Genomic DNA, 26,079 nt, shown 5'->3' on the forward strand with positions numbered 1-26,079 from the left:
TAACTTTTCAGTATCTAAATCTTTTATCTCCTTGAATCTCCCACAGAACTACACAAATTGTGACTGTGTGTCATCAAGGGGCTCTCCGGGCTTTGCACTACCAGGAAAATGCAGAAGTAGTTGTGCCAATCATCTCATCCCCTTCATGATCCTCTCCTCTATCACATGCTTTGTGGCTTCACTCTCTCATACTACATCTTTCATGATGATCCTCAGGTATTACCTCCTAAAACATTACATGTTAAATAAACAACGACAACAAAAACAAACCAAAAAAATGCTTGAACTTTCACCTGCTAAGCAGGTTGCATCTTGTGATGCAACACTTGCCTAGTTGATGTTTCCTAAGGCATACTACCTTTTATGAAGCAGTGAACTACAAAGACATTGTTCATTTATAAGATATAGAATCTCTGATGTTAAAAATATTCATTTGCAACGAACCCCTGTACTATCAAAATTATCTTTTGACCTTCTAGTCAGTACACACTGACTAATGTGTTCACCCATTTACTTTGTTCTCTAAAGACAGATAGTTCACTAAGATAAATAGTTTGACACAATTCTGCCTTTCAGGAAGATTTGTACTTTTTCATAATTCCACTTGTTCTCAAAAACCTGTCTGCACAGGCCCCTGGCAACATGTCTTGGAAAACTGACATCAGGATAATAACAGCCTTTTTTTCAGATAAAGCCTTTAGGGATATATTAAAGAAGAAATATTTGTGAAACGTTTTTACTAGCAAGGTGTGAACTGTAATGCTTTAATTAAATAATTTATTTTTGCTTTTGTTCAGGACTGTTACACCAGAAGACAAGTCTTTTGCTTTGGGAATCCAGTTCATGCTGTTTAGAGTGCTTGGTAAGCAAAATAAGTCGATCATGCAGAACAGATACAGTACATGTCACATTTTGGCAGCATGTTAAAGCTAAACCCTGTTACAAGTTCAGATGAGTCTTGGAAATGATATCAAAACAATATATCATAAGAAAATGATAATAAACTGCACACTATGAGTCATCAGAATTGTTTGAGCAGTGAGCATGTGTGACTTTGACACGTTGAGCCATGGTGTTCACATGGATTAAACAGGTTTGAATCTGGTCCTACAATATGTCCAAATCCCATTCCCTCTATCTATATCTAATAGTTTCCTGTTACTGTTTACACTATCTGTCTATTAAAGAGATGAAGTCCCAAAAATACCATTAAAAAAAAAAGAGGTTTGGGGGTAAAAAGTAATGGGGGCATTATTCCCATTAGTCTTTAGATTTTTCAAATGTTTTTTATCAGACTATTTTGACTATTTTCTATTTGACATGGTATTTTCAAGTTTGTCCTGTTTGGTTTAGTGTTGTTTGGTATGGGTGGTGCTAGGGCTGGGCTACCAGGGCTTAAGCCACATTTTCTTTTATCATCTTGTAGTGAGTCAGAAGCACCAGTGTTTCTGTATCAAGTTGATACTGAAACATATTGTATTTTAATATTTTAACAATATATTTTAATATCAATTAATATATTTAAATTAATGATACTGGTCTTCCTACAGTATCAATAACACCAAAAACAGACTCAATTCAGGTCACACACGCAGCTGCTTTCCTTTAATGTGTATATGTGCGTGCATGCAAGAAGTGTCTGGTCAACATTCCAGTCTTGATAAGATATTGAAAATGTGTTGAGTTGGTCCATCCAGATGCAGTAATACCAAATATCTAGATATATAACCCTGAAAAAAGAGTAATATGAACAGATATGCTTGATGTATTTGCAAACTTTAAGTTACGAGCCAGTATATTTGAGATTTCATTTTTCAAATCTCTTTTATTATGACACGATGCAAAAAAACAAGCAAACTCTGACAAATCTAGAAACTATTTTTCATCATAAGTAGCTATTTAAGCCTATTTACAGCCTGCTATCTTCACTGAAAACCCTAATAAGTTGACTCTACTCATTTGATTGAGTAAACTCGTTGCCTCAATTGAACTGAGTAATGGCGTCTCCAAAACGTATGTAATTAAGTTAAATTCACTTGGTGTTCATATAGAATGTACTTAACTATTTAGGTTAACTAGATGCAAGCAGAATTGACTCAGATTTTCTATTTAAATATTGTTGTTTCTACTGTTATTATTAATTTGAAATTAATAATAACTGTACAAATATAAAGCTCAAATAAAGACCATAACTGATTCTCAGTCAGTAATTCTCCAAAAATGTGAATATACCTGCACTTTAACTGCACATGCACAAAGAGAATTATGCTGCAATCATGACGAAGAGGTGGGAATATCCAAGTTGAAATTTCCCACTTCCGGCCTCCGTGCATTCCAATCAATCACACGTCACGACCATATGAACACATGCCAAATGCATAAACACATGCACAGTATCCCAGATGCTAGCAAGCAGGCTATCTAGTAGCTATTTCACGAGCAAAATAGGTGAAAACGTAGGCATTGATTGATACACAAACAATTCTTCTTAACATCCTTTTGTACATTTATTATATATTGCTAATAGAGACATTTCCTGCAGTGAAAATACTTAAAATGGGTTTTTATGCTTCTCGAAACCCATCTCCAGTTTACGCTCGGAGGTCACCCATCTTGGAAATTACGTCAAATGACGCCACTCACTGAAGTCATGGTTGATCAATCTACCCCAAGTTCACAAGTTGGATGTCCAACTTCAAGTGGCTTTCCAGTTATAATTTTCAAGTCAGAGGTGGGAAAATCCCCAGTTCTGAGTTCTCTGGAACGCAGCATTAGTCAACAGGGTCCAACTTGACCAGATGTGATCACCCTAATGGTGACATCACTTGAAGCAACTATTTGCAACACAGCAATACTATAAAAGAGTAATACTAAAATCTCTATAAGTTCTTAACTACAACTATTTAATTGCCCTCATAACTTCCCTTTGACCAAGGAAACATACTTAAATGATTCAAGCACAAAACATTATGGATATTCCCCATAGCCTCAATTTTGTACTCAAATGTTTGAGTTATAAACACTTAACATTTCAAATGAGTTTAAGGATTTTTAAAAAAATAAATAGGTACAGTGAACTTAAATATATGAGATATGAGCCCAAAACCTGACATTTAAAAAAATTCTTGATATTTCCATTAATGGCAATTTTAGGGTTTACATTGATCTTAACTAACTTAAAGTGACCGATGAATCAATTATTTAAATCTGTCAATTGTACACAGTGTGTGACTACAGAAAGCTGAAAGGGACAATATAGTGCTTTTTAAAACAAATGTTTCATTGTCAAATGCATGCAATTTATGAGCATATCTGATGACAGTGGCGGGCCATGCATTTAAAGTCTAAGCCTTCTGTGTGATTCATGCCATTAAGAAAACACAGTTTCACAATAAATAAGACACCCTATGCCATTGGGCATCATACATTATAAAATTAACACATTATTGCATCTAACTAATAATACCAATTTACATTTTAAAAACAGGTTCATGCACAAAAGCCAAAACTTGAAACGACAGTTAATGCTCAAGCAAACCTAATTTTAACTGCAGCATGACTGTTTTGTGAAATGAACGTCTCCCGAACAGACATTCAAAAATCATAATTTTTCATATGAATCTATCAAGGAGGTCTATAATACCTGGAAAAATGGATCTAATAATATTTGCGATTTAAATGATGCTTGCAATACATTGTATTTCGTCCGGGTACACGTTTATGCTGCGTTTCATTCAAGTTGGATGTGGATATTCAAACTTGATATCTCCGACCATAAATAAATTTCATTCCCCGATATTCAGAACTGCAGCGCTCCCGTTAGCTTAGCAGGGGTTTGACTCTCATTAGAGATGTCTCCTAGCAACTCAACTGATAAACAATGCTGCAGCGCTAGCATTTGTGCTTCAGGTGTACGATTATCAAAATAGATCATAATCTGTTTCTGCAGGCGTTTGTTAAACAAACTTTAATATCTTGTAATGTGGAAACGAACTCATTTATCGATATGACTTAATAAAGTGAATGTTTCACTTACTTTGTATATCTCCCCGAGTGTCGACATGTTTGTGTGATATCATCCCCCTGCATCTCTGTGAAATCAGATTTGAGAATTTCTGCATGAGCCTACAAATTGTAATTGTGACTTCAAGATGCATTCTATTGCACTTTTCCTAGTAGGAAGTTGTAAAATTGGACTTTTTGAGTTGAATGGAACGCAGCACTACAATTCAAAACTTGATCCGACACTGAATTCTCAAGCAGCCTAATTTACACTATAAGAAAACTCCTGATGTTGCTATAACAACGCAAAAATCAATTTACTTGAAGTGAAAATCAGCCCTTCTTTCCTGTTTAATAAATTAAGCAATCAAATGGTCATGCAGAACATCTCGTGTTTTTAAATCCATAAGAATCTCTTTCTCAATGGTGATGTGGCAGTAACAGTCGACTCGTCAGCAAGATCTCATGCTCTTCACTTTCAAATGACGTCACTTAAAGCACGATTGCGTCACTCAAGGCCAGCTAGAAGGCCTTGACTGGGACATATCCTAAAGATACACCCACCAAGAACAAATAAATCAATCTGATTGGCTGATGAATCAGACAATCTGACTTTAGTTGCTCATTCATTTGCACTGTTTGAGGGATTTTGTGGAAATTCTGAAGGCCTGAGGGGGTAAAGCTCAGACTCACGTGCTGCTTCTGCTTCAGGCTTCTGATATTTGTAACACTTCGCTTGTAAGCATCAAGGAATAAATTCTGACTGGATAAACTTTTCGTTTTTCTCTACTTGTTTGTAGATTAATTAAGAGTAGAAAGTGATTAAACATACATAGGCAAAAAGGTGATTGAGAATGAAAGGATGAAAAATATTGCTTTGGCATGTTAGGCCAGCAGAGAAGGCTTTGCTGCCCCTGAGAAATCACCACTCTCCGAAGATGAGACAAAAATGTTTAGTTACAGTAATACTTAAAAATGTACTTTATTCTGTGTAGCGAATCAGCTCTACATTCTTCCACCATTAGGTAGCGAATCAGCTCTATGAAATATTAATAATCAATCATAACTAGTTATAATCGATTATGAATATTTGGATCAGTTAATCGGGTTAACTTGATGTAGCTACATTAACATTACAACCAAATACTCGGTTCATCCCGTGAACACTCAATTTTGGTTATTAATTAATTAATTAATAGAAATGTACATTTCCGGGGCAAGGGAAATGTCTTTCTTACTAAGTATTAAGAGCAAGTAGTCAAAATCTATGATTAGTGACTTTAGATATGAGCTTGAGACACAGACAACTTTACATGTGACATGAACAAGACTTTATTAACTAGACTAAACATTTAAACTACTCTAACATACATATACATACATTCATACAGTTTACCAAGGGAAAGAGGGCTGAAGCAGAATACAGGAAGGCAAGAAGTTATAGCATTGTTTGAAGTTCAGCAGATCAACAGCCTGAGCAAACCATCATATTAGTTCTGACACGCCCTTTTTAGAAAGGGGTTAAGGATACTTAATGTATCAAATAATGAGACTAAGTTTGATACTTGCATGTCCCATTTGAATTAAACTGTCCTGATGCAATTTGTTGAGGCTCCAGTTGATCTTTGATGATGTTGTCTTGATGAGAGAGAACCAGTGGGAGTCAGAGAATCTTTGGTGAATGGAAAGTCAAGGCCGTAGCCTGGCGCACGCTTGGGAGTCCTTGGGGCCTTCTAGTTTGGCATCATTCAGCAAGAGAGTGAGAGAGCACAAGGCTCAGAGGGCAAGAGAGGCAGGAAGCCAGAGGAGCATAAGAGAGCGAAGAGATAAAAGATAAGAGAGAAAGAGGAAGTGGAGCAGCAATTTTATACCCTTAGAAACATGTCCCACCTCTCATTGGCTCGACCAATAAGAAGGGTTTGAGTTCTAGGCGGAATTTGGTTTATTGCTCTTTGTTGTAAAATTGCCCATTGCATGTGCAAGAAAGAAAATAGGAAATATACTTGTAATACTAATATGTTGTTGTTATCGACATATCATGTACACAGTCATTTCAATCTTCAAAATACCAAGTTATAGAGACCAAATATGCCACACATATGATTTTGGTTAACCATAGTATGCAAAGTCTGAAACATTACCCATTAGTTTGCAAGAAAACATAGATCAAGCACATTTAAGGGAAAATGTGAGATGGCACATTAGATACATGTCAATATTTATCACATGGATATATAGAATATATATATAGGATTAACAGGGTTCATTTCTCTTTCTCAGTAAGAGAATGAAGTGAGGGTCAGCACTTCTCTGAACATTCCTTTGGAGGTCGTAAAATTCTCCTTCCATTGGGACAGGAGAATGATTCCTTTGTCAAGGCTCATTTGCATGTTTATGACAGTAAGAGATTTTGGGCTGAATGACTCAAAAGATAGTAAAACATCGCGTAATATCATTCTACAGAGATCTTATATTCGAATTCAGCTCGGACAAATCGTAAGGTTTAATTTGATACCAAGAAAGGTATATTTGGTACCTTTAAAAGTGGGTTTAACATTCTTACACTCAGGCTATTAAATATAAAGCCTCTTATTAGATATAATGAGTTCTCCTACACTACTAAACAATTCTACTAATTTTGATCTACACCAAAATACATAGCACACAGGGATTACAACATATTTCATTAAAACTAAGCCCTTTTAGGCTTTATAAGAAAGACACATATTTTTACGTTCAAAAGTTTCCCCCTTCCGGTCCACACGATAAGCACGTGGTGAGCATGAGGATGTCACATGCGGTTCTCTGTCAATGGTTCATTGTCTCTTTGTCAATACATTTATTGTGCTTGTGGAGACTAGTTGGCTTATTTCAGTAATTAGGGGAGTTTCAACAGTAAGTTCTTGTTTGTTCGAACCTGCCGAAGTTAATGATTCCTTCATTGATTCCCCAGTCGCTACAGTCCCCTTTTAGCCAGGTGATGTCCCTGTTGGAGACATCATCGGGCGACAATCATCACAATGGCGGATGGCAGGTGAATCATGAGGGTTTTGTAGAAGGTGGTTGTTCCACGGTGGGTGATGTAGACAGTAGCCACATCCAGGTCTCTGCAGCAGGTGCAGAGGCAGCAGGTGCAGAGGCAGCAGGTGCAGAGGCAGCAGGTGCCTTGACAGTGTGTCACCTGTCATTATGAAGTCAGTTCGTTTGAGGCAGGTGCTTGTTTGTGGCTGCAGGGAGTGGTTATGGGCATTGTGTAGTGTGGAGAGAGTTTCAGACTGACCTAGTATTGGTAGCAAAAGGGCAGCAGGTGGCCGTTCGCCCTTGGTTCGGCAACCAGTCACCAGGTGTCTGAAGTCTGCAGTGTTACTCTGCTCTGGCAGCAGTGCTGACTTGAGCTTGCCTGAGTGGTGTTGGGCAAGAGTCAGAGGTTTGTTCTTCCCAGTACTCCTCAGGGGAGTTCTGTTCCAGGAGCTCTTTTGCTAGTGCTAGCAGCTCTTGTAACTCAGAAACAGGCGTTTCTAGCTGTCTTTGTGCAGCCTCTGTTTGGCACCTGTTTGAAAGGTGTACAGGAGGATGTTGTTGTAGACTGCTGTGGGACGTCCTGTGGTGTTTGCTGGGTGAGGCCTTGTGTTTGTTAAAGGCCTTCTGTGTCAGGTCACGCAGTTGTTGGATAGGCATTGTGTGGGGCAGGCCATAATGCCTAAATGGTGACTTACCATAGGATGGAGGTTTCGGAGGAAAAGGCTCTTGAAGCTGGTGTCCTCCTCCATCCCAGGTTTGTTGCGAGCTCGAAGTAAGCTCGTCTGAGTCTGTGGTAGTAAACATAGGGAGTTTCATGCCGACCCTGTTTGGTGTCTAGGGCAGCGATCAGTCCATTGTTAGACTCTGAGAATTCCCTTATGATGGCTTGTTTCAGCTGCTGGTAGTTAGACTGGATGTTTTCTGGCTGTCGAGCCAGAAAGCGTCGCAACTCTGGGCTGGACGTGATCCAGATCAGATGGAGTCTATCTTGATGGTTCACACTCATCAAAGACTGCAGGTGAAAGTCAATGTCTCGCAGGTAAGCGTGGACGCCGTGGTCTCCTGCAAGCTCTGGTGTAAATGCAGGGATATGTCTGGCCATTCGGTTGAGGTCTTTGAGTGTCGCTACACGTGTCGTTTCAAGATTCGTCTGAATCAATCCTTTTCCTTCCGCGGCTGCAGAAGCTTTAAGGAAACTGTCCGATGACATGTTAAGCAGTGGGGTTTGTCCCCCCCCTTTGTAAATCTGTGCTTGGCTGGGGGAGGTTTCTCTGCTGATTGCAAGTGGGGGAGTGAGATGTCTCTCCTGCTGTGGTTCCTTTTACAGCAGGTAAGAGTGTCTCAGTTCTCGTTGGACCATGTCAAGTTCATCTTTGGTGTTTTCCAGCTGCTGAGTCAGCACTTTAACTTCAGCTCTGGACACATTCAGTTGACCTTCACAGGCAATGATTCTGGCATCTTTGTCCAAGAGTTCAGAATTTGCTGTTTTTAACATTGAATCTTTGTGAAAAAGTACCTTTTCCAGGTGCTCTCTGGCTGTCTTTTCCAACTGCTCTTGTTGTTTAGCAGCTGTCAGAGCCGTTTGAAGTCTGTGGATTACCTCCTGTGACTCCCTTCTGCCAGGGTCCTTGTGTCTGTCCTGAGCCTCCATCTCTAGCTGGTCTATGCGGTTTTTAGCATGTGTCAGCTCCATTTGGGACTCAGTGATCTGGCGTTGGAGGTTGTTTACCTCCTGTTTCAAACCTGTGAGGTTGTGGGCCAGGACGATAACCTCAGTCAGATATTTGTGCTCATACCTCTGGTTTGAGTCATCTGTCATTAGTTCTTTTCCCTCGTTTTCCAGTTGCTTTTTGTTCTGTTGCTGAAGGTCGTCAGCAGCCATGGATAAAAGGGTGTTCCTCAAAACACCTAGCCAGTCCTTTTGGCCTGCCATCTGGGCAGTTAGGCTGAGCATCTGCAACATTTTTGGCACACTTCTGGTGAGAGTAAGGGCAAGAGACTAATGCAAGATCAAACAGAATTTGGAGCTAAAGGCAAAGTGAGACAGCAAGGTGTATAATGTACAGCTAGGTTTTGCTAGGTGTGGTTAACAATTGAAATGTGTTCCTGATTATTACTATCTTAGCTGCAAATAGCAGGATGCTCAGATTTGTGTGGATCTGAGTGGCTTTGCTAAAAGAGCGTAAGCCTAGATTTAATAAATGACTTAAGATGTTACTTTGGGTCAAATTATTTATCAGCACTTACTGATAGCATACAACAGGCTTGATCTTTGAACACATGAAGAAGAGAAAGAAAGAGGAAGAAAAGAGCTTTCCTATTAGATTGTGTCTATCAGTGGTGCTCAAAATTATGCCATAGAAATCGTCTAGATTACTAGTGTAGCTGGCTCATAAAATTTAAGCAACTTGTTGCAAATAAACACAAAATCGAGAAGAAAAGTATGTCTAGTTACTTTTGCAGTTTTATGGTGAAATAAAACTACACTAGACCAAGAGGGTTAAATGGGAAAATGAATAGCTGACTTCTATTATTAGTAAAAATAATAAAAAGGCTTGAAGAAGTGATTAAAATAGCAGAATAACCTTGTATTGGGAATAATCAATAGCACTTATGATCAACAATTAGATTTGCTTTGGGCATCATTCTATAGTTGGTCACAGCTGTTGCGTGTTCAAGACCACACAATGTGTTTGTCCCTCTATAAAGTTTAGTCAACGTGCCATTGAAAGTTCCCAATAACTATAAAAATTATTCTCTATCTAAACAGTTTACATGTAATCAAGTTTTTAGATTTAATTAACAAAGTAACTGCAAATTTAGCTGAACAGCGTTCAGTAAGGGATGCACCTGAAAGGTGCAGGTGAAGTTAGATGAGAAGAATTAAAGTTAAGGAAAGAGAAAGTGAGAATTCAGAAACCAGAAATGGGGTTAAAGGAAAATGGTTTAGATCACTTCACTCTGCATGCACACAAGCTGTAGATAAAGGCTTCATGTAAATTATGCTAGCAGCTAACTGTTGAAGCTATTAGTTAGCTTAGCCTAAGCTAAGGGGCTGCTAAGTTGGGTTAGCTTAGCCACCTAGGCTGGTTTGTTTACAAAATGGCGTTGGAAGGAAACACATGTGCTATCTGGAGTGAGCACTTCCTGTGACTATAATTTGTAAGGCCTTTATACTGTGAAAAGGGGAGCATCGCCCAAATCTACATTTATATAACACTGTACTGAGATTTCTTCATCAGAAACAGGTTAAGCAATCAATTCTGGTACAGTTTACATGCCGCTGAGCTGAGATTCCTTCATCAAAACAGACTTACACTTTAATACTGAAATTAGGGTTTCTTCGCTAAAATCATATTACTCGTACACTGATACCTTTTGAAAATATGCTTAAATGTGTTAAGACTCTTTCAATTACAGTAGAGATGTCAATTCAAGCCATCACGGCATGTCATGTCCTATTCTGACCGGAATTATTCAATGCACACTTTTAGGTTGACAGTGGTTAAAGCTCATAACCTTTGTTTAATCATGCCCGCATCATTCTCCACCATTATGTAGCGAATCAGCTCTACATTCTTCCACCATTAGGTAGCGAATCAGCTCTATGAAATATTAATAATCAATCATAACTAGTTATAATCGATTATGAATATTTGGATCAGTTAATCGGGTTAACTTGATGTAGCTACATTAACATTACAACCAAATACTCGGTTCATCCCGTGAACACTCAATTTTGGTTATTAATTAATTAATTAATAGAAATGTACATTTCGGGGCAAGGGAAATGTCTTTCTTACTAAGTATTAAGAGCAAGTAGTCAAAATCTATGATTAGTGACTTTAGATATGAGCTTGAGACACAGACAACTTTACATGTGACATGAACAAGACTTTATTAACTAGACTAAACATTTAAACTACTCTAACATACATATACATACATTCATACAGTTTACCAAGGGAAAGAGGGCTGAAGCAGAATACAGGAAGGCAAGAAGTTATAGCATTGTTTGAAGTTCAGCAGATCAACAGCCTGAGCAAACCATCATATTAGTTCTGACACGCCCTTTTAGAAAGGGGTTAAGGATACTTAATGTATTAAATAATGAGACTAAGTTTGATACTTGCATGTCCCATTTGAATTAAACTGTCCTGATGCAATTTGTTGAGGCTCCAGTTGATCTTTGATGATGTTGTCTTGATGAGAGAGAACCAGTGGGAGTCAGAGAATCTTTGGTGAATGGAAAGTCAAGGCCGTAGCCTGGCGCACGCTTGGGAGTCCTTGGGGCCTTCTAGTTTGGCATCATTCAGCAAGAGAGTGAGAGAGCACAAGGCTCAGAGGGCAAGAGAGGCAGGAAGCCAGAGGAGCATAAGAGAGCGAAGAGATAAAAGATAAGAGAGAAAGAGGAAGTGGGCGCAGCAATTTTATACCCTTAGAAACATGTCCCACCTCTCATTGGCTCGACCAATAAGAAGGGTTTGAGTTCTAGGCGGGAATTTGGTTTATTGCTCTTTGTTGTAAAATTGCCCATTGCATGTGCAAGAAAGAAAATAGGAAATATACTTGTAATACTAATATGTTGTTGTTATCGACATATCATGTACACAGTCATTTCAATCTTCAAAATATCAAGTTATAGAGACCAAATATGCCACACATATGATTTTGGTTAACCATAGTATGCAAAGTCTGAAACATTACCCATTAGTTTGCAAGAAAACATAGATCAAGCACATTTAAGGGAAAATGTGAGATGGCACATTAGATACATGTCAATATTTATCACATGGATATATAGAATATATATATAGGATTAACAGGGTTCATTTCTCTTTCTCAGTAAGAGAATGAAGTGAGGGTCAGCACTTCTCTGAACATTCCTTTGGAGGTCGTAAAATTCTCCTTCCATTGGGACAGGAGAATGATTCCTTTGTCAAGGCTCATTTGCATGTTTATGACAGTAAGAGATTTTGGGCTGAATGACTCAAAAGATAGTAAAACATCGCGTAATATCATTCTACAGAGATCTTATATTCGAATTCAGCTCGGACAAATCGTAAGGTTTAATTTGATACCAAGAAAGGTATATTTGGTACCTTTAAAAGTGGGTTTAACATTCTTACACTCAGGCTATTAAATATAAAGCCTCTTATTAGATATAATGAGTTCTCCTACACTACTAAACAATTCTACTAATTTTGATCTACACCAAAATACATAGCACACAGGGATTACAACATATTTCATTAAAACTAAGCCCTTTTAGGCTTTATAAGAAAGACACATATTTTTACGTTCAAAAGTTTCCCCCTTCCGGTCCACACGATAAGCACGTGGTGAGCATGCGGATGTCACATGCGGTTCTCTGTCAATGGTTCATTGTCTCTTTGTCAATACATTTATTGTGCTTGTGGAGACTAGTTGGCGCTATTTCAGTAATTAGGGGAGTTTCAACAGTAAGTTCTTGTTTGTTCGGAACCTGCCGAGTTAATGATTCCTTCATTGATTCCCCCAGTCGCTACATCTGTACAAGTTACATCTCACTGATGTAACATTTCAGCTTTTATTATAACGTGTATAATATTCTGATATTTCTTCAAATAATTGCCCCATATGTATCGATAGAGGTCTGGGCTAACCCCCAAATATCCACTGACCCTAGAACTGCCCCTGTTGTTTGGATTTGTTTACTTAGTCTGTCCTCAACAAAACAAGTTTTTGCCAGTATTGTAAAGCTCCAGATGTGATTTCTTGAACTGGATTTAGTGATATCTCTATCTATTTAACAACATTGTATGCATCAAAGGTAACATCATAACAGACATCATATCATAATGGGAAAAGGTTTGATCAGAAAATATTTGAATACCTTTGTGGTAGGTAGATCTCTTTTGCTGTAGGTGCTCCTCAGTCTCTTGTGCTTGTGGTGTGGTAGGTGTTTTTATATAAACACATTACAAATAAATGTGTGGGTGACAATTATGCACTGGATAAATTTGTACGGTAATCATTGTCACAGGGATGGATTATATAATCTGTGTTGAGCCAATTTTGTATTTAATGAAAGTGTATATTCACAAGGAGCTTGTTTTCCCTGACAGCATTCCTCCCAGCACCGGTGTTGTATGGCAGAGCCATTGATTCCACCTGCATTGAGTGGGGAAAGAAATGTGGCAAGGACACATCATGTAGCTACTACAATTTAGACCATTTCAGACACAGGTGAACATTTAAATGTAACTGGTATGGAATAAGTACACAGTGCATATTCTTTAATGTGTGTAATAGTGCAAAAATATACATTCTAAATATGTTAAAAAATTTGTGTTTGTTTTCAGATTCCTGGGACTCCAGATTTTCTTCATATTTGGTGGCTTTGTCTGTTTCCTGCTGTCTTTTCTGGTGCTTCGAAAGATTAATTCAACCAAGCAACTGAATGAGCAGATGAAGAGTCAGACCAAAAGTGAAAGCATCCCAGAAATGAAAGATGCCAAACAGTCATTCGGCAATTCAGATTGACACTGCTGTATACAAAAATGTCCTTAGAGAGTAAAGACAGAATTAAGTAGGAGGATGGGAATGTCCATTTTTAGGGTTGAAATGAGTAAGGCATAAGAAGGTCATTCTGCTTTTCTTAATAACAGCCTGACTATGTGCAGCTACTTAACTAAACTTAAACAGTTTAAAACAAAACCAACAAAACCAAACTGTGAGTTTGCTAGTTTCAATAAACAGCATCATCAGTAAGACATAATAATGCAGGGAATATATTTGTATATTCCCTGCATTTTTGTTTGTATAACACAACTTCTCCAGTAAGCCTTTCTCTTTACCTGTGAATTTATATTGTTTGTTAATCACACTGAGTGTGCTGGGAGTTAATGTGATACGTAGTTGTACTTAATACTTTTCATGTGCTCACAATGCGAAAAATTCAGAAGTCTTGCTTTAACTCTATTGAGTTTAAACCAAGTAAGGGTAAGGAGACAAGTATATGGATATAGACTGAATATCTGTCATTTTGCTGACCTTTTTTTCCCCAATTAGTATAAATGGGATGTTTTATAACTGTGATGAATAAGCTGTTCAGTTTTTCTAGGCCTATTCTTTATTAATAGGTGAATGTAAACTTATAGAGGCATTCTTTTTGGTTTCAATTTATTTGAAATATTTTAGATCTGTGTCCTTTGTGTGAAAGATATATTCATTTTGGTGCACCTGCCGCTTTTTTATATTTAAATTGTAATTTGTTACCAGAGCATGTGAGCAGAGCTGTGTGACACTCTGCTCAATTACCTGCTCCATGCGCTTGCACTCTGCTCAAGTACCGCTCACTCTCACTGGTAAAAAAGGTTCCTTCAGTCCCGTTCTGAAATGAAATTTCTCCACTCATATACACGCAAATTTGCGCTTGGACCTGAGTGACACAACCAACCCAGAAAAACACAATCTTTTCAACTTTAAAGTTTGTTTGAGTTGTCTATGGCAATAATGAAAACATGGACTGATACAAAACTGGGCCTGCATCTAGCTGGCAGCTGCACTGACATGATTGCAAAACAACAACATAACTTACCTAACTTAACTATTCATTTAATATTGAATGGTAGTGTATCCTACAAGTGCACCTTTTGCTGTACTAACATGTTCGCGTAGCACACCCTCATGCTTTCTGGCAATGCAATGTATTTCAAAAGGAATCTTTGCTAACTCTCACAGTCTCTCCACACTCCCTTTCGATTTCCTCATTCTTAAATTTGATTTATACTTTACATTTATGTAGACCATAAGGTTTTCAAGTTGACTAAAACAATGTTTAAACTCCCTCAGGCCTATTGCTTTTTTTGCAAGTTCCCTAACCAGCATATCACAAAGCGCATTCTGTGTTGAGCGAGCGGCACCGAGCGGCCTGAGCGAGCGAAGCGAAATCTTCTAAAAGGCGCTCTCAACTCTGCTAACATGCTCTGATGGAACATGTATGGATAACCAGTCACATTATTGTATGTTTGATATACCTTAAATTTATAATCTACAGCAGTGACCTATGTTTAATCAACTATGTTTTTTTGTATCACTTTTGTAAGTGTTCTGCTACAGTATAGTCTTGATTGAAAATACAAATTTCAGTTCTTGTAAATGGATTCTGTGATAGCCTTTCATACTTTTAACAAGCTGTCTGTAACTAATCAAAGTAATTAAAATGGAAGGGATTTTATTTCAAAGACAAACACTAATTAAAAAGGAGATTGTGTGTCCATGAGAAAGCATGAAACAGTATGTACCAGGGGAAGTGAAGGTCAGGCAACGCACATGAAGTAAACGTAGATTTGGTTTTATATGGATAAATGCGATGAACTTGATGCGGGTAGCAACTGGCAGACAGCGGAATGGTACACAATGAGGTGTGTCATGTACTCTTTATGTTTCATTGGAGACTGAGCATGCCGCTGCATTCTGGATCATTTGCAAAGATTTGATTGTGCATAGAGGAATGCTGGCTAAAAGAGCATTGCAGTAGTCCAAACTAGAGAGGAAAAGACAAGGAAAATCTTGACAAGGAGTTGTACAACATGCTTGGAGAGGAGGGGTTGGATTTTCCTGATGTGCAGAGTACAAATCTGCAAGATTGCTGATCTTTGCAACCATGAGTTACTCTGGTTGTTAGTTAACGTCTAGGTTACGTATGTAAGCTCTGTTCCCTGATGGAGGGAACGAGACATCGTGTCGAAGACACTAGGGGACCCCTAGTGTCGCTTCTTCAACACAACGTATAAGTGAGTGACAGACGGGGAATGTGACTTACAGACACTTCTCTAAGATACCCTAAATGATCTACCTGTGAAGTAAGACACTGCAAAAAGAAATCCTGTTAAATTCACCGTAAAAAATACAGTAACCACGTTTCAGGCTTTACAGGATGTCATTTTGATCCTGTATATTTGATGGTACATTACCGTCGTTTATATTATTAAATAATAAACTTAATATATTAAACTTCTGAAACTGTAAAAATCTGCTTTTCACATTATAATCAGAATCAGAAAAAGCTTTATTGCCAAGTATGTTTTTTATGCATGCAAGGAGTTTGTTTTGGTGTTGTAGACGCGTGTCACACATTCTCTAAATATAAAAAACAAGTATTAAAATATAAGCAATATAAATATAAATATGTCCACACAGTATATATTAAAAGTAAGAATAAAAAATAAAAAAAGCAGCAGAGTAAGTAAAGTGGCATGTAGAGCCAGAGGTGGAGTGTGGAGAGTGTCAGGGTGGGTACCGGGCCTTGTTGATAAGGCAAGTGACTGATGGGAAGAAACTGTTCTTGTGGCATGAGGTTTTTGTCCTGATGGACCTCAGCATTCTGCCAGAGGGGAGTGTCTCAAAGAGATTGTGGCCGGGGTGGGAAAGATCAGCCACAATCTTTCCAGCACGCTTCAGGGTCCTGCAGGCGTACAGGTCCTGGAGCGGCGGCAGATTGCAGCCAGTCACCTTCTCTGCAGACCAGATGACACGCTGCAGTCTGCCCTTGTCCTTGGCAGTTGTAGCAGTGTACCAGATAGTGATGGAGGATGTGAGAATGGACTCAATGATGGCTGTGAAGTGCACCATCATTGTCTTTGGCAGGTTGAATTTCTTCAGCTGCCGCAGGAAGTACATTCTCTGTTGTGCTTTCTTGATAAGGGAGCTGATGTTCAGCTCCCACTTGAGGTCCTGGGAGATGATAGTTCCCAGGAAGCGGAAAGACTCCACAGTGTCGATTGTGGAGTCACAGAGGGTGATGGGGGCAGGTGCAGGTAAGGCTGAGTTCTTCCTGAAGTCCACAACCATCTCCACTGTCTTTAGAGCGTTGAGCTCAAGGTTGTTTTGATTGCACCAGGTCACCAGGTGGTCAACCTCCCACTTGTAGGCGGACTCGTCACCATCAGAGATGAGTCCGATGAGGGAGGTGTCATCCGCGAACTTCAGAAGCTTGACGGACTGGTGACTGGAGGTGCAGCGGTTAGTGTACATGGAGAAGAGCAGAGGAGAAAGAATGCAGCCCTGGGGGGATCAGTGCTAATGGTCTGTGAGTTGGAGACGTGTTTCCCCAGCTTCACATGCTGCCACACAGGAAGTCAGTGACCTTTAAGGTGAGCATTGGTGGGGGTGCCCAAGCCTCTGCTGAGGTGGGAGAGGTGGAGGTGATGCACTGTAGCTAGAGCTGTTGGAAGGTGTCGTGGGGGATGGTTTCAGGACTGGCCCTTTGTTGGGAAGTGTCGTGGGGAATGGTTGTATTGTTAATCACCATAGTAAACACTAAAGGACTCATGATGACATGAAGTTCATCATTAGTGACTCTTCCAGAAACAAAGACCAATAAACATGTAGAGAGAGCGCTCAGTGTCATAACACATAAACACTAAACATTATAAGGGTAACACATGTGAAATTAAAATAATGCAATAACATTAACTAAACTACATCAAATACAACACAGAATTAAAATCCCCCCAGTGCAACCTGGAGTTAAGTGCCTTGCTCAAGGACACAATGGTGGTGGCTGTGGGGATCGAACCAGCGACCTTCTGATTAACAGTTATGTGCTTTAGCCCACTACACCACCTCTTCCATGCAACACAATAAGGAGATATTATACAGAATGTTTTCCTGAGTCACTATTTACTTTCAGTGAATGTTTTTTCTCCATATTTTGAAAGTGAATGGTGACCGAGACTGAAAGTCTCATATTTTGTCTCATATATCACCATTCATATTTTGTGTTCCACATAACACAAAGGGTCACACAGGTTTGGAACAACATGAGGGTAGGGAAATTATGGCCGCATACTAAATTATGGCTGAGCTATCACTTTAAAGGGATAGTTCACCCAAAAATTAATTCTCTCATCAAATACTCACCCTCATGCCATCCCAGATATGTATGACTTCCTTTCTTCTGCAGAACACAAATTAAATTTTTTAGATGAATATTTTAGCTCCTAAGGCCAAAATGTTGATACTCCAAAAAGCACATAAAGGCAGCACAACAGTAATCCATAAGACTCCAGTATTTAAATCTAAATCTTCAGAAGTAATATGACAGGTGTGGGTGAGAAACAGATCAATATTTGTAATTTTTTGCTAGACATTCTTTTCCCTGCCCAGCAGGGGGCAATATGCAGAGAAGAATGCGAATCATCAAAAATACAAGAATGTGAAGGTGATCTGCTCCTCTGTTTCTCATCCACACATATCATATCGCTTCTGAAGATACTGATTTAAACACTGGAGTCATATGGATAACTTTTATGCTGACTTATGTGATTTTGTTTAGCTTTTAAATGAGGGGCACCCATTCACTTGCATTGTATGGACCTACAGAGCTGAGAAATTCTTCTAAAAATCTTCATTTGAGTTAATCAGAGGAAAGAAAGTCATACACATCTAGGATGGCATGAGGGTGAGTAAATAATGAGAATTTTCATTTTTGGGTGAACTATCCCTTTAAGGGGTCTTGTCAGATCTGGATGAATTTGCCAATAAGTAGGGAGGTTCGGAAACACTTCTAGTAATTATTGTGGTGAAAGCATGAAAATGTCCCACAAGGACATTATATATAATGCTGAAATATAAACCAAAGCAAGACCTAATTTTGCTATTTCATAGCTTTTAAAGTTCTGTGTGGATACGTATTTCAGTGTAGTTACAGTTTTCAGTGTCGAAATAATTTAGATAATTAGTTATGAACAGCAGTACCGGTGCTCTCTAAATGCAGAGTACACAGCCTGGGTTGGGCACCCACCCCGGTCGTGGAACACTCGCTATGTCTGAAAACGCCCCCTATCCACTGTATAGTGCACAATTTCGAGTGTCCACCATTTTGTAGGAGCCACTCGTTCCATACTTTTGTTCACTCATTCTTACCCATAAGACATACCAGCTGGGAGTTTACTGCTCCTTCCTTCACTCCTGCAAGGATTTATTTCATGCTTAATATATTAAATTACTTTTTGACAAACTATTTATTGATGAAAATAATCATAATATCATATAGAGAGGCAAAACATACAGATACATTTTAAAATTTGTTTACTCTTTATATTAACATACAGTATATATTAGAAATGACAAACAGAATGACGATTTATTGTATTAATATATTATTTAATAAGAATAACATGTAAGAATTATTTTAAAAGTTTATATGTGATGTTGTTTCTGCGACAGCCTCAGAGCGCCGACACTTGGTGTATATGTCAGCATCCGTATTCACTCACTCATTTCGTTCACTCCCTGCTGAGATGTAGTGCACTTGCTGCCAATTAATATATAGGAAATTGTAAACGAGTAAACAATTTTGGACACAGCCACACTCTTCTCCATACATTCGCCTCACGCCTGGACATCCCTCACATGCGTGCCACGCAAAAATGCTTTCTGTTCGTGCTTCAGTAATCACGTGAACAGCAGAGCAAAAGGCATTTACACGTAATTTGGATGTTTACATGGATTTATACAGTTAATCCACCTGAAGTAGCTGCAATAGTTTCCAGACAATGCGTAAATACTGCTCATGACATGCAGGACAAAGCACACTGATTTATTGCTGCACTGATTTACAAATGTACACTTCAAAACGGATGTCATAAGAGCCCAGTTACATTATCACCCTGAAAATGACCATCACATTACACAGAAAAGCATAAGAGCCAAATCTTACCTTGACATGCTGCCTTAAATTTAAGCTGAGATTTTATTCTTGAAATATTCGCTTCTCTTGGTGTTAAATGAAGGCACTGCATGACAAAATTATTCTTTTTTTGATTATACGGAGCAAAGAAAGTGTTTCACTTTGAAGAATTAGATACTGCAGCATTGATGTCTTGAGCGACAGTCTGTGTCAGCGCGCACAGTTGTGTGAACTTCCTGTCGTAAAAGTCCCATTCAATAATCTCTCAATAAATGACACATGAACTAAAATTAAACCTAGTAATGTAACGACAGGACTCCACCCATTGTAAAGAAGTAAAAGTTACAAAATATTCATTAGATATTTACTTAAGTGACAGTAAAAAGTACCCACTTTTAAACTTAATCTAAAAGTAGATTTTTAAAAATCAAAATGACTCAAGTAAATGTAGCATGTTACTTCCCACCTACCACCTATTCAGCTTCAGTTGTTTCTCTTGTTGCATCAGCATTCTGTTCCTGAAAACCACCTTACTCTAAAGCATTCTTAGGGCAGCAACAACAATAGATTTATAGAGATAATACATTTTTATCTGCCCTAAGAAATTGAGCAAAGAAAATTATCATCTGGCAGGGCTAGGATGAATGAGAAAATAGCACATAATGACATCGTGTTATCATTCCAAGCTTAAGTTATTTTCTCTTCTCATCCTCTCTTTTGAATCCATTAAATCCCCTGCATGCTGGTATTTAGCACCCATGTATGGCCATCAGTGGTATGGATGTGACTACAATAGGTTTGAAACTAGGCATTAATATGAAAAATAGTGGTTAGAACACCACAAACTGAGTAGATCTGCAAATGGTTTATGAGCTCTTAAACAGATTAGTCATGATTAGGAATGAGTGTTTTGTCTGTCTGCACAAAAACATCCTACATCTTTCGAAATGTATCTACCCTTGTTTGACTATGCCCAACATGAAGTCTTGCCACATAATGATTAAAACATTTAAGCAAGAGTGTATTTGATAAATATAATCAATAACATTTTACAATAAGGCTCTATTTGTTAACATTAGTAAATGCATTAAGGATCATGAACTAACTATGAACAATATTTTTGCAAAATGTATTAATTTTGCCCACTCGTGGATTGCCATCTCATTGTGGTGGAGGGATGTGTATGCCCTGATTTCCCTGGGAGCTGTGTTGTCTGGAGAATTTCTCGCCCAGAATAGGGAAACCGGGGCACTGTCCTGGAGCCAGGCCTTGGAGAGGAGATCACGGGTGAGCACCTGGTGGCCAGGCTTTGACCCATGGGGCCCAACCAGGCTTAGCACAAAGAAATGACATGGGGACGCCTCCTTGTGGGCCCACCAACTGCAAGGAAAGAAATAGGGGACTAGTGCGATGCCCAGTGGGTGGCAAGGCAAAGGTGTGGGCCTCTGTGAACTGGACCTTGGTTACAGAAACTTTTGGAACAGGGAATGTGAACTCTCTGGTGGGGAAGGAGCTGGAATTGGTGTGTAAGGTAGATAGAAACCAGCTAGATATAGTTGAAATCGCCACTACGATCTGTTCTGGCTCTGGAACCAAACTCCTGGATAGGGGTTGGACTCTCTCCTTCTCTAGAGTTGCTCTGGGAAAAAGGTACAGGGATGTGGGGATACTCACAAGCACCCTGCTTGGTGCTACATGCTTCGTGTTGAGGGGGGAAGCACTGACTGAGGTTTGTGCCTGAGCACCGAACCACAGTTAAGAGAATTCGGCCGTCTTGGAGACCCTAAGTGGGGCCCTGGAGGGGGGTGACATCTGGGGATAGTTCTGATGGGTGATATAATGCCCACGTTGACATCGGAGAAACCTGGAGGGGGAGTGATTAGTAGGAACGGTCTGCATGATCTGAACCTGAGCAGTGTTTTATTGTTGGACTTCTATGCAAGTCATGAATTGGAAATAATGAACTCCATGTTCGAGCATAAGGATGGTCATAAGTTTACCTGGTACCAGAATATCGACCCAAAGGTCAATATTCAACTTAATTGTCTTATCATCAGACCTACGGACATATGTTTTGGACACTCAGGTAAAGAGAGTAGCAGAGCTGTTAACTGATCAGCACTTGCTGACCAGGCAAACCTAAACTCGGAACTGGTAATTTTTGGCAGAGACACCTGTCTGCAAGATCTTTAACCTCCACCTCCAGCGGAGTTTCTTCCACATCACGGAGGAGGCTGTAGTCAGAGTTGACCCTGTTTAAGGCCTCCATTTCGAGAAGGTGGCTGCCATGAGCTGTGACTGGAAGGTTGTCGATGCCTGTCGTGGCCAGTGGGGTCAGGAATTGGCTTGTTAGCAGGTCCCTGTTAGACCCTGCTGGTAGATGCTGGAACTACACTATCAAATAGGAAAAAACATGCGCGGCTGCCATGAGCTGTGGCTGGAAGTTTGTTGGTGCTTGTCGGGGCCAGGGGGTCAGAAATTGGCTGGTTAGCAGGTCCCTGTTACTCTCTGCTGGTATATGCTGGAACTACACCACCCAATGTGAAAAAGCATGTGTCTCCATAGACAGCCATTCAAAAGTAGCCATGTTTTTGACAAATTATTTTTTTTTAAATCACAAATATTTCACTTCATTATAGTACATCGTTCTCCTGTGACTGATTCTTTTAGAGAGGGTTCCTAAAAGTGTGAATTCCCATCTTCAGTTAATGATGTCACAGCTCATGTGCAAGCCTGAATGAGCAAAACTCCTTTTAATGGACCAAGCGAAGCTATAGAGTAATAGTCCAAAAAATGAAAAAAACTCTTTATTTTAAAGTATTGTCATTCTTATTTAAACATATTAATACTGATTATAGCATATACAAACAAATACTTTTTGTAGATTCATGACAATTCAATCTAAAATTATTAAATGTTTTATTTAAATGGTAATGAGTGATTATCATGTCAATAATTTAATCATATTTATTGTATTAATTTTCATTTTCAAGTATGGATGTAATACCTCTATAAGAATAATAATAATTATTATTATTATTTTAGCAGTAGTAATTGTGTGATCATGTGGGAGATGTGCCTGCACATGATTACATTGTAATAAGAGTGGTTCATTTTTTGAAAAGTTTAACTCAATATTTTTTTAATTGAAACATTAAGATGCTGTCGCATGCATGTCGCAAAAAATTTACTTTTTGCCACACACAAAGGTCTAGTGTGAAATTGAATCTAAACTTGGTTGATATTTAATTTATGTAGCCTGTCATTTTCATAACTGCATGTATGCCATTAGCTTAATAGCTCCTGCATTGAGAAGATCTGTAATTTTCCAGCGGCACCACAGCAAATCACTTGACACAGATCCTGGAACAATGCACATGTGCAAAGATATCAGCCTTCTGAGCAGATGCCATTGAAATGAATGGGGATGCTAACGGAAGGCTTTCTTCAGATCTTTTAGAGCTCTTTGGTCAGGGTGGAAACCCAAGAACCCACTGGTGGTCACTGGCGGTGAAGGAAGTTTTCTTTTTAAAAAGGGACCTGAGGGTGCATTCCAACTAATGAGGGATTGCACTTCTCCATCTACCTGGTTAAGCTTAAGCCAGCATCCTAGGAAGGAGACTCCGGCCAAATGTTGAACCTCGGATTGAGGAGGAACAAAGTGGATTCAGATTTTCGGATGATGTGGTCATGATGGAATCCTCACGCTGTGACCTCCTGTGCACATTGGAGTGGTTAGCGGACGAGGGTGAAGTGGTTGGGATCAGGGTCAGCACCTCCAAATCCGAGGACATGGTTCTCTGCTGGAAAAGAGTGGACTGTCCAGTTCAAGTATCTTGGGGACTTGTACAAGAGTGAGTGAAATTTAGAGCATGAGATCCATGGGCGGATTGGTGCAGCAGCTGCAGTAATGCGGACACTGTACTAAACCGTGGTGGTGAAAAAGGAGCTGAGCCAAATATACTAATACTAAAATAGTTAACTATTGTTAATGAATGCAACCTTATTATAAAGTGTTACCTTATAATATAATTTTGTCTTTTTGTGTTCATGTCAAAAATGCCCATTTGTACTGTTTAAAGGAATAGTTCAGACTTTTTTTCTTTTGTATAACACAAAAGGAGATATTTGAAAGTATGTCATAATCACTGATTTTCATACAATAGTAGTTGACACTGATTCATTTTAAGGCTTAAAAACAACAAAAACCTATTTGGCCTCATTGTTTTTAATGTTATGATATTTGGTCGTGAGACACGCAAGAACTAATGATATTTGATGTTATTAATGTGTTGCCATATTTGATTTGTATGACAGCGTTTTTGTCATGCAACTACAAAATAAAAATCTATGATTCTGAGAATAAAGTTATAGTACTAACAAAGAAACAAAGCATAAACAAAATGAACAGCACATAGTATTCTCCAAGGGGCAATACTAGCCACAGAGGGAATGCTTCAGCATTTCAACCAGCCCACCTAAAACAAAATGCAATAACTAAAAATGCTAAAACTGCTATTGAATGGAAATCAGCAATCGCAATATTCTTTCAAATATATCCTTTTGTGTTTAGCTGTGGATAGGATTTGGAACAGCATGAGAGGGGGTAACTAATGACAGAATTTGTGTTTTTAGGTGAACTATCCCCTTAAATAAATGTACACAAATAACTTTAACATAAGCTTATACTTTCTTTTTCATTCAAATGGTGGGTCTTGCTGTTATCTTGCCTGAGGATGAGGCCATACAGTTGAGTGGAGGGGAAGACCATCCATGACAGCATTCTGATTTATACAGAAGGAAAAAATAATTATGTCTGCTAACTTTTTCCAGTGAAACGACGTAATGCAACAATTTTGGGGAAGTGCAGACAGATTAAAGAGAATAGTGAAATGTAGTGATGAAGTCCACACAGAAAGGGAAAGAACTCACTTTCTAGCCAAATGTTTTCTATGAGAATCTCTTTTCTTCTGTTAAATCTCAAAAGGCTGTTCATCAATGAAAAAAAGAATAATAGCCAAGCTTACACAACACTCTCACAAAGACTCTCACACTCCTTAAAGTCAGAGTGATTAGAGCAAAAAAAAATTTTGCAGCCCTTTGTATGTCTGATGACTGGAAGATCAGGTTTTTGCCATGTTTTACATACTTTCACTGTTAAATACAATAGACACTGATAGCCTATTTGCAAGGCACTCTTACATTATAAACTTTAAAGACACTATAGAAGTGATTTCAGTTTATTATATAAGTTAGATAAGCAGCCTGTGTGGCTACTTTTCATTTTTGGAACACTGCTTACTAGATTTCCCAGACTGTTTCCCTCTTTCATCCTGTTGTGAAAGAGTTCACGAGGAGATGTCTGTTTCCTGTAAAGGAAATAATAATGCACAACGTTTCCTTTTAAAAGAGGCATCTTCTGGGTCTGAACAAACATTTTGGTGTCAAGAGTATGACCCTTTCCATGTGTTATGTTTCTCATCATTATTTTTAAAAACATTTATGGGCCGTTACTTAGATTGTATCCATCAGGCTAAGGGCTGTATTGTAGAAACCTCTTCTGCCAATCTGACAAGTAAAATGTTCTTAATGAGATCTTAACTTAAATTGCTATGGTTAGAAATGTTAGTAGAGTTATGATGTTTCTGTAATACGGCCTGTAGTTCAAATGATACTTTTAACGCAATTTGTTTACAAAGAAAAAAAACTATTATAGAATTATAAGATATTGTGTTACCTAAAAATATATTTTTTTAAATATCACAAATATCAATTCATATAAACTATTAAATTATGCTAGTGAAATAATCTATAATTATTTTTCCTTAATTATGGTGTCATCTAAAGGTTGTAAAGAGCATCACAGACAACTATAAGTTTTCTAATAAGAACAAATAAGGGTCTGCTCAGTTTCCTCAGTGAAACATTTCCTTTGGAGGGAAAAAACTTCACCACAAACTTTCTTTTGTTATGTTTTTAACTACTGGACTGTTTTATACCTTTTTTTTTATCACATTAAAAATCGGCAGAAGAAATCACTTTTTTTTTTCTATTGACTACACATTTGTTATATTGTAAATGATGTGTAAATGTCTGCCAGATGCATTCAGACAGGCTTTTTTTCATCACATATTTGGATACATAAGTAATTGTGTTCCAGTGACATTTCTCAAGAGGATCCAGCATAGACCAGATGTGAACTCTAAGGAAAAGGAGAACACATTGAGTACATATGGGCAGCAGACTGTGCAAAGAAATATGTATTTTTTGATTGTGAATAAAACAGCAAAAAGAACTTGGAATAGAAAAATAAGGGATACAGATATGCAGGGTGGTAAAAACAAGCATTCTATCAGGAATTTGCACCAAACAAATTG

General features: G+C 38.5%; 1 protein-coding gene across 2 annotated transcripts in view; it reads left to right on the forward strand.

The window, feature by feature from the left end:
• LOC127627769 (solute carrier organic anion transporter family member 2B1-like) overlaps positions 1 to 15,166 on the forward strand; it is a 35,157-nt gene extending 19,991 nt beyond the window's left edge. For both annotated transcript variants that reach the window (XM_052104308.1, XM_052104310.1), the window contains exons 12-15: positions 47 to 216; positions 798 to 862; positions 13,131 to 13,251; positions 13,368 to 15,166. In XM_052104308.1, the coding sequence (XP_051960268.1) occupies positions 47 to 216; positions 798 to 862; positions 13,131 to 13,251; positions 13,368 to 13,548 (537 nt within the window). In that variant the 3' untranslated portion in view covers positions 13,549 to 15,166. The remainder of the gene's footprint in view (positions 1 to 46; positions 217 to 797; positions 863 to 13,130; positions 13,252 to 13,367) is intronic.
• The last annotated feature ends 10,913 nt before the right edge of the window (positions 15,167 to 26,079 follow it).

Source organism: Xyrauchen texanus, chromosome 34 (genome assembly GCF_025860055.1).
Source record: "Xyrauchen texanus isolate HMW12.3.18 chromosome 34, RBS_HiC_50CHRs, whole genome shotgun sequence".
NCBI lineage: Eukaryota > Metazoa > Chordata > Actinopteri > Cypriniformes > Catostomidae > Xyrauchen > Xyrauchen texanus.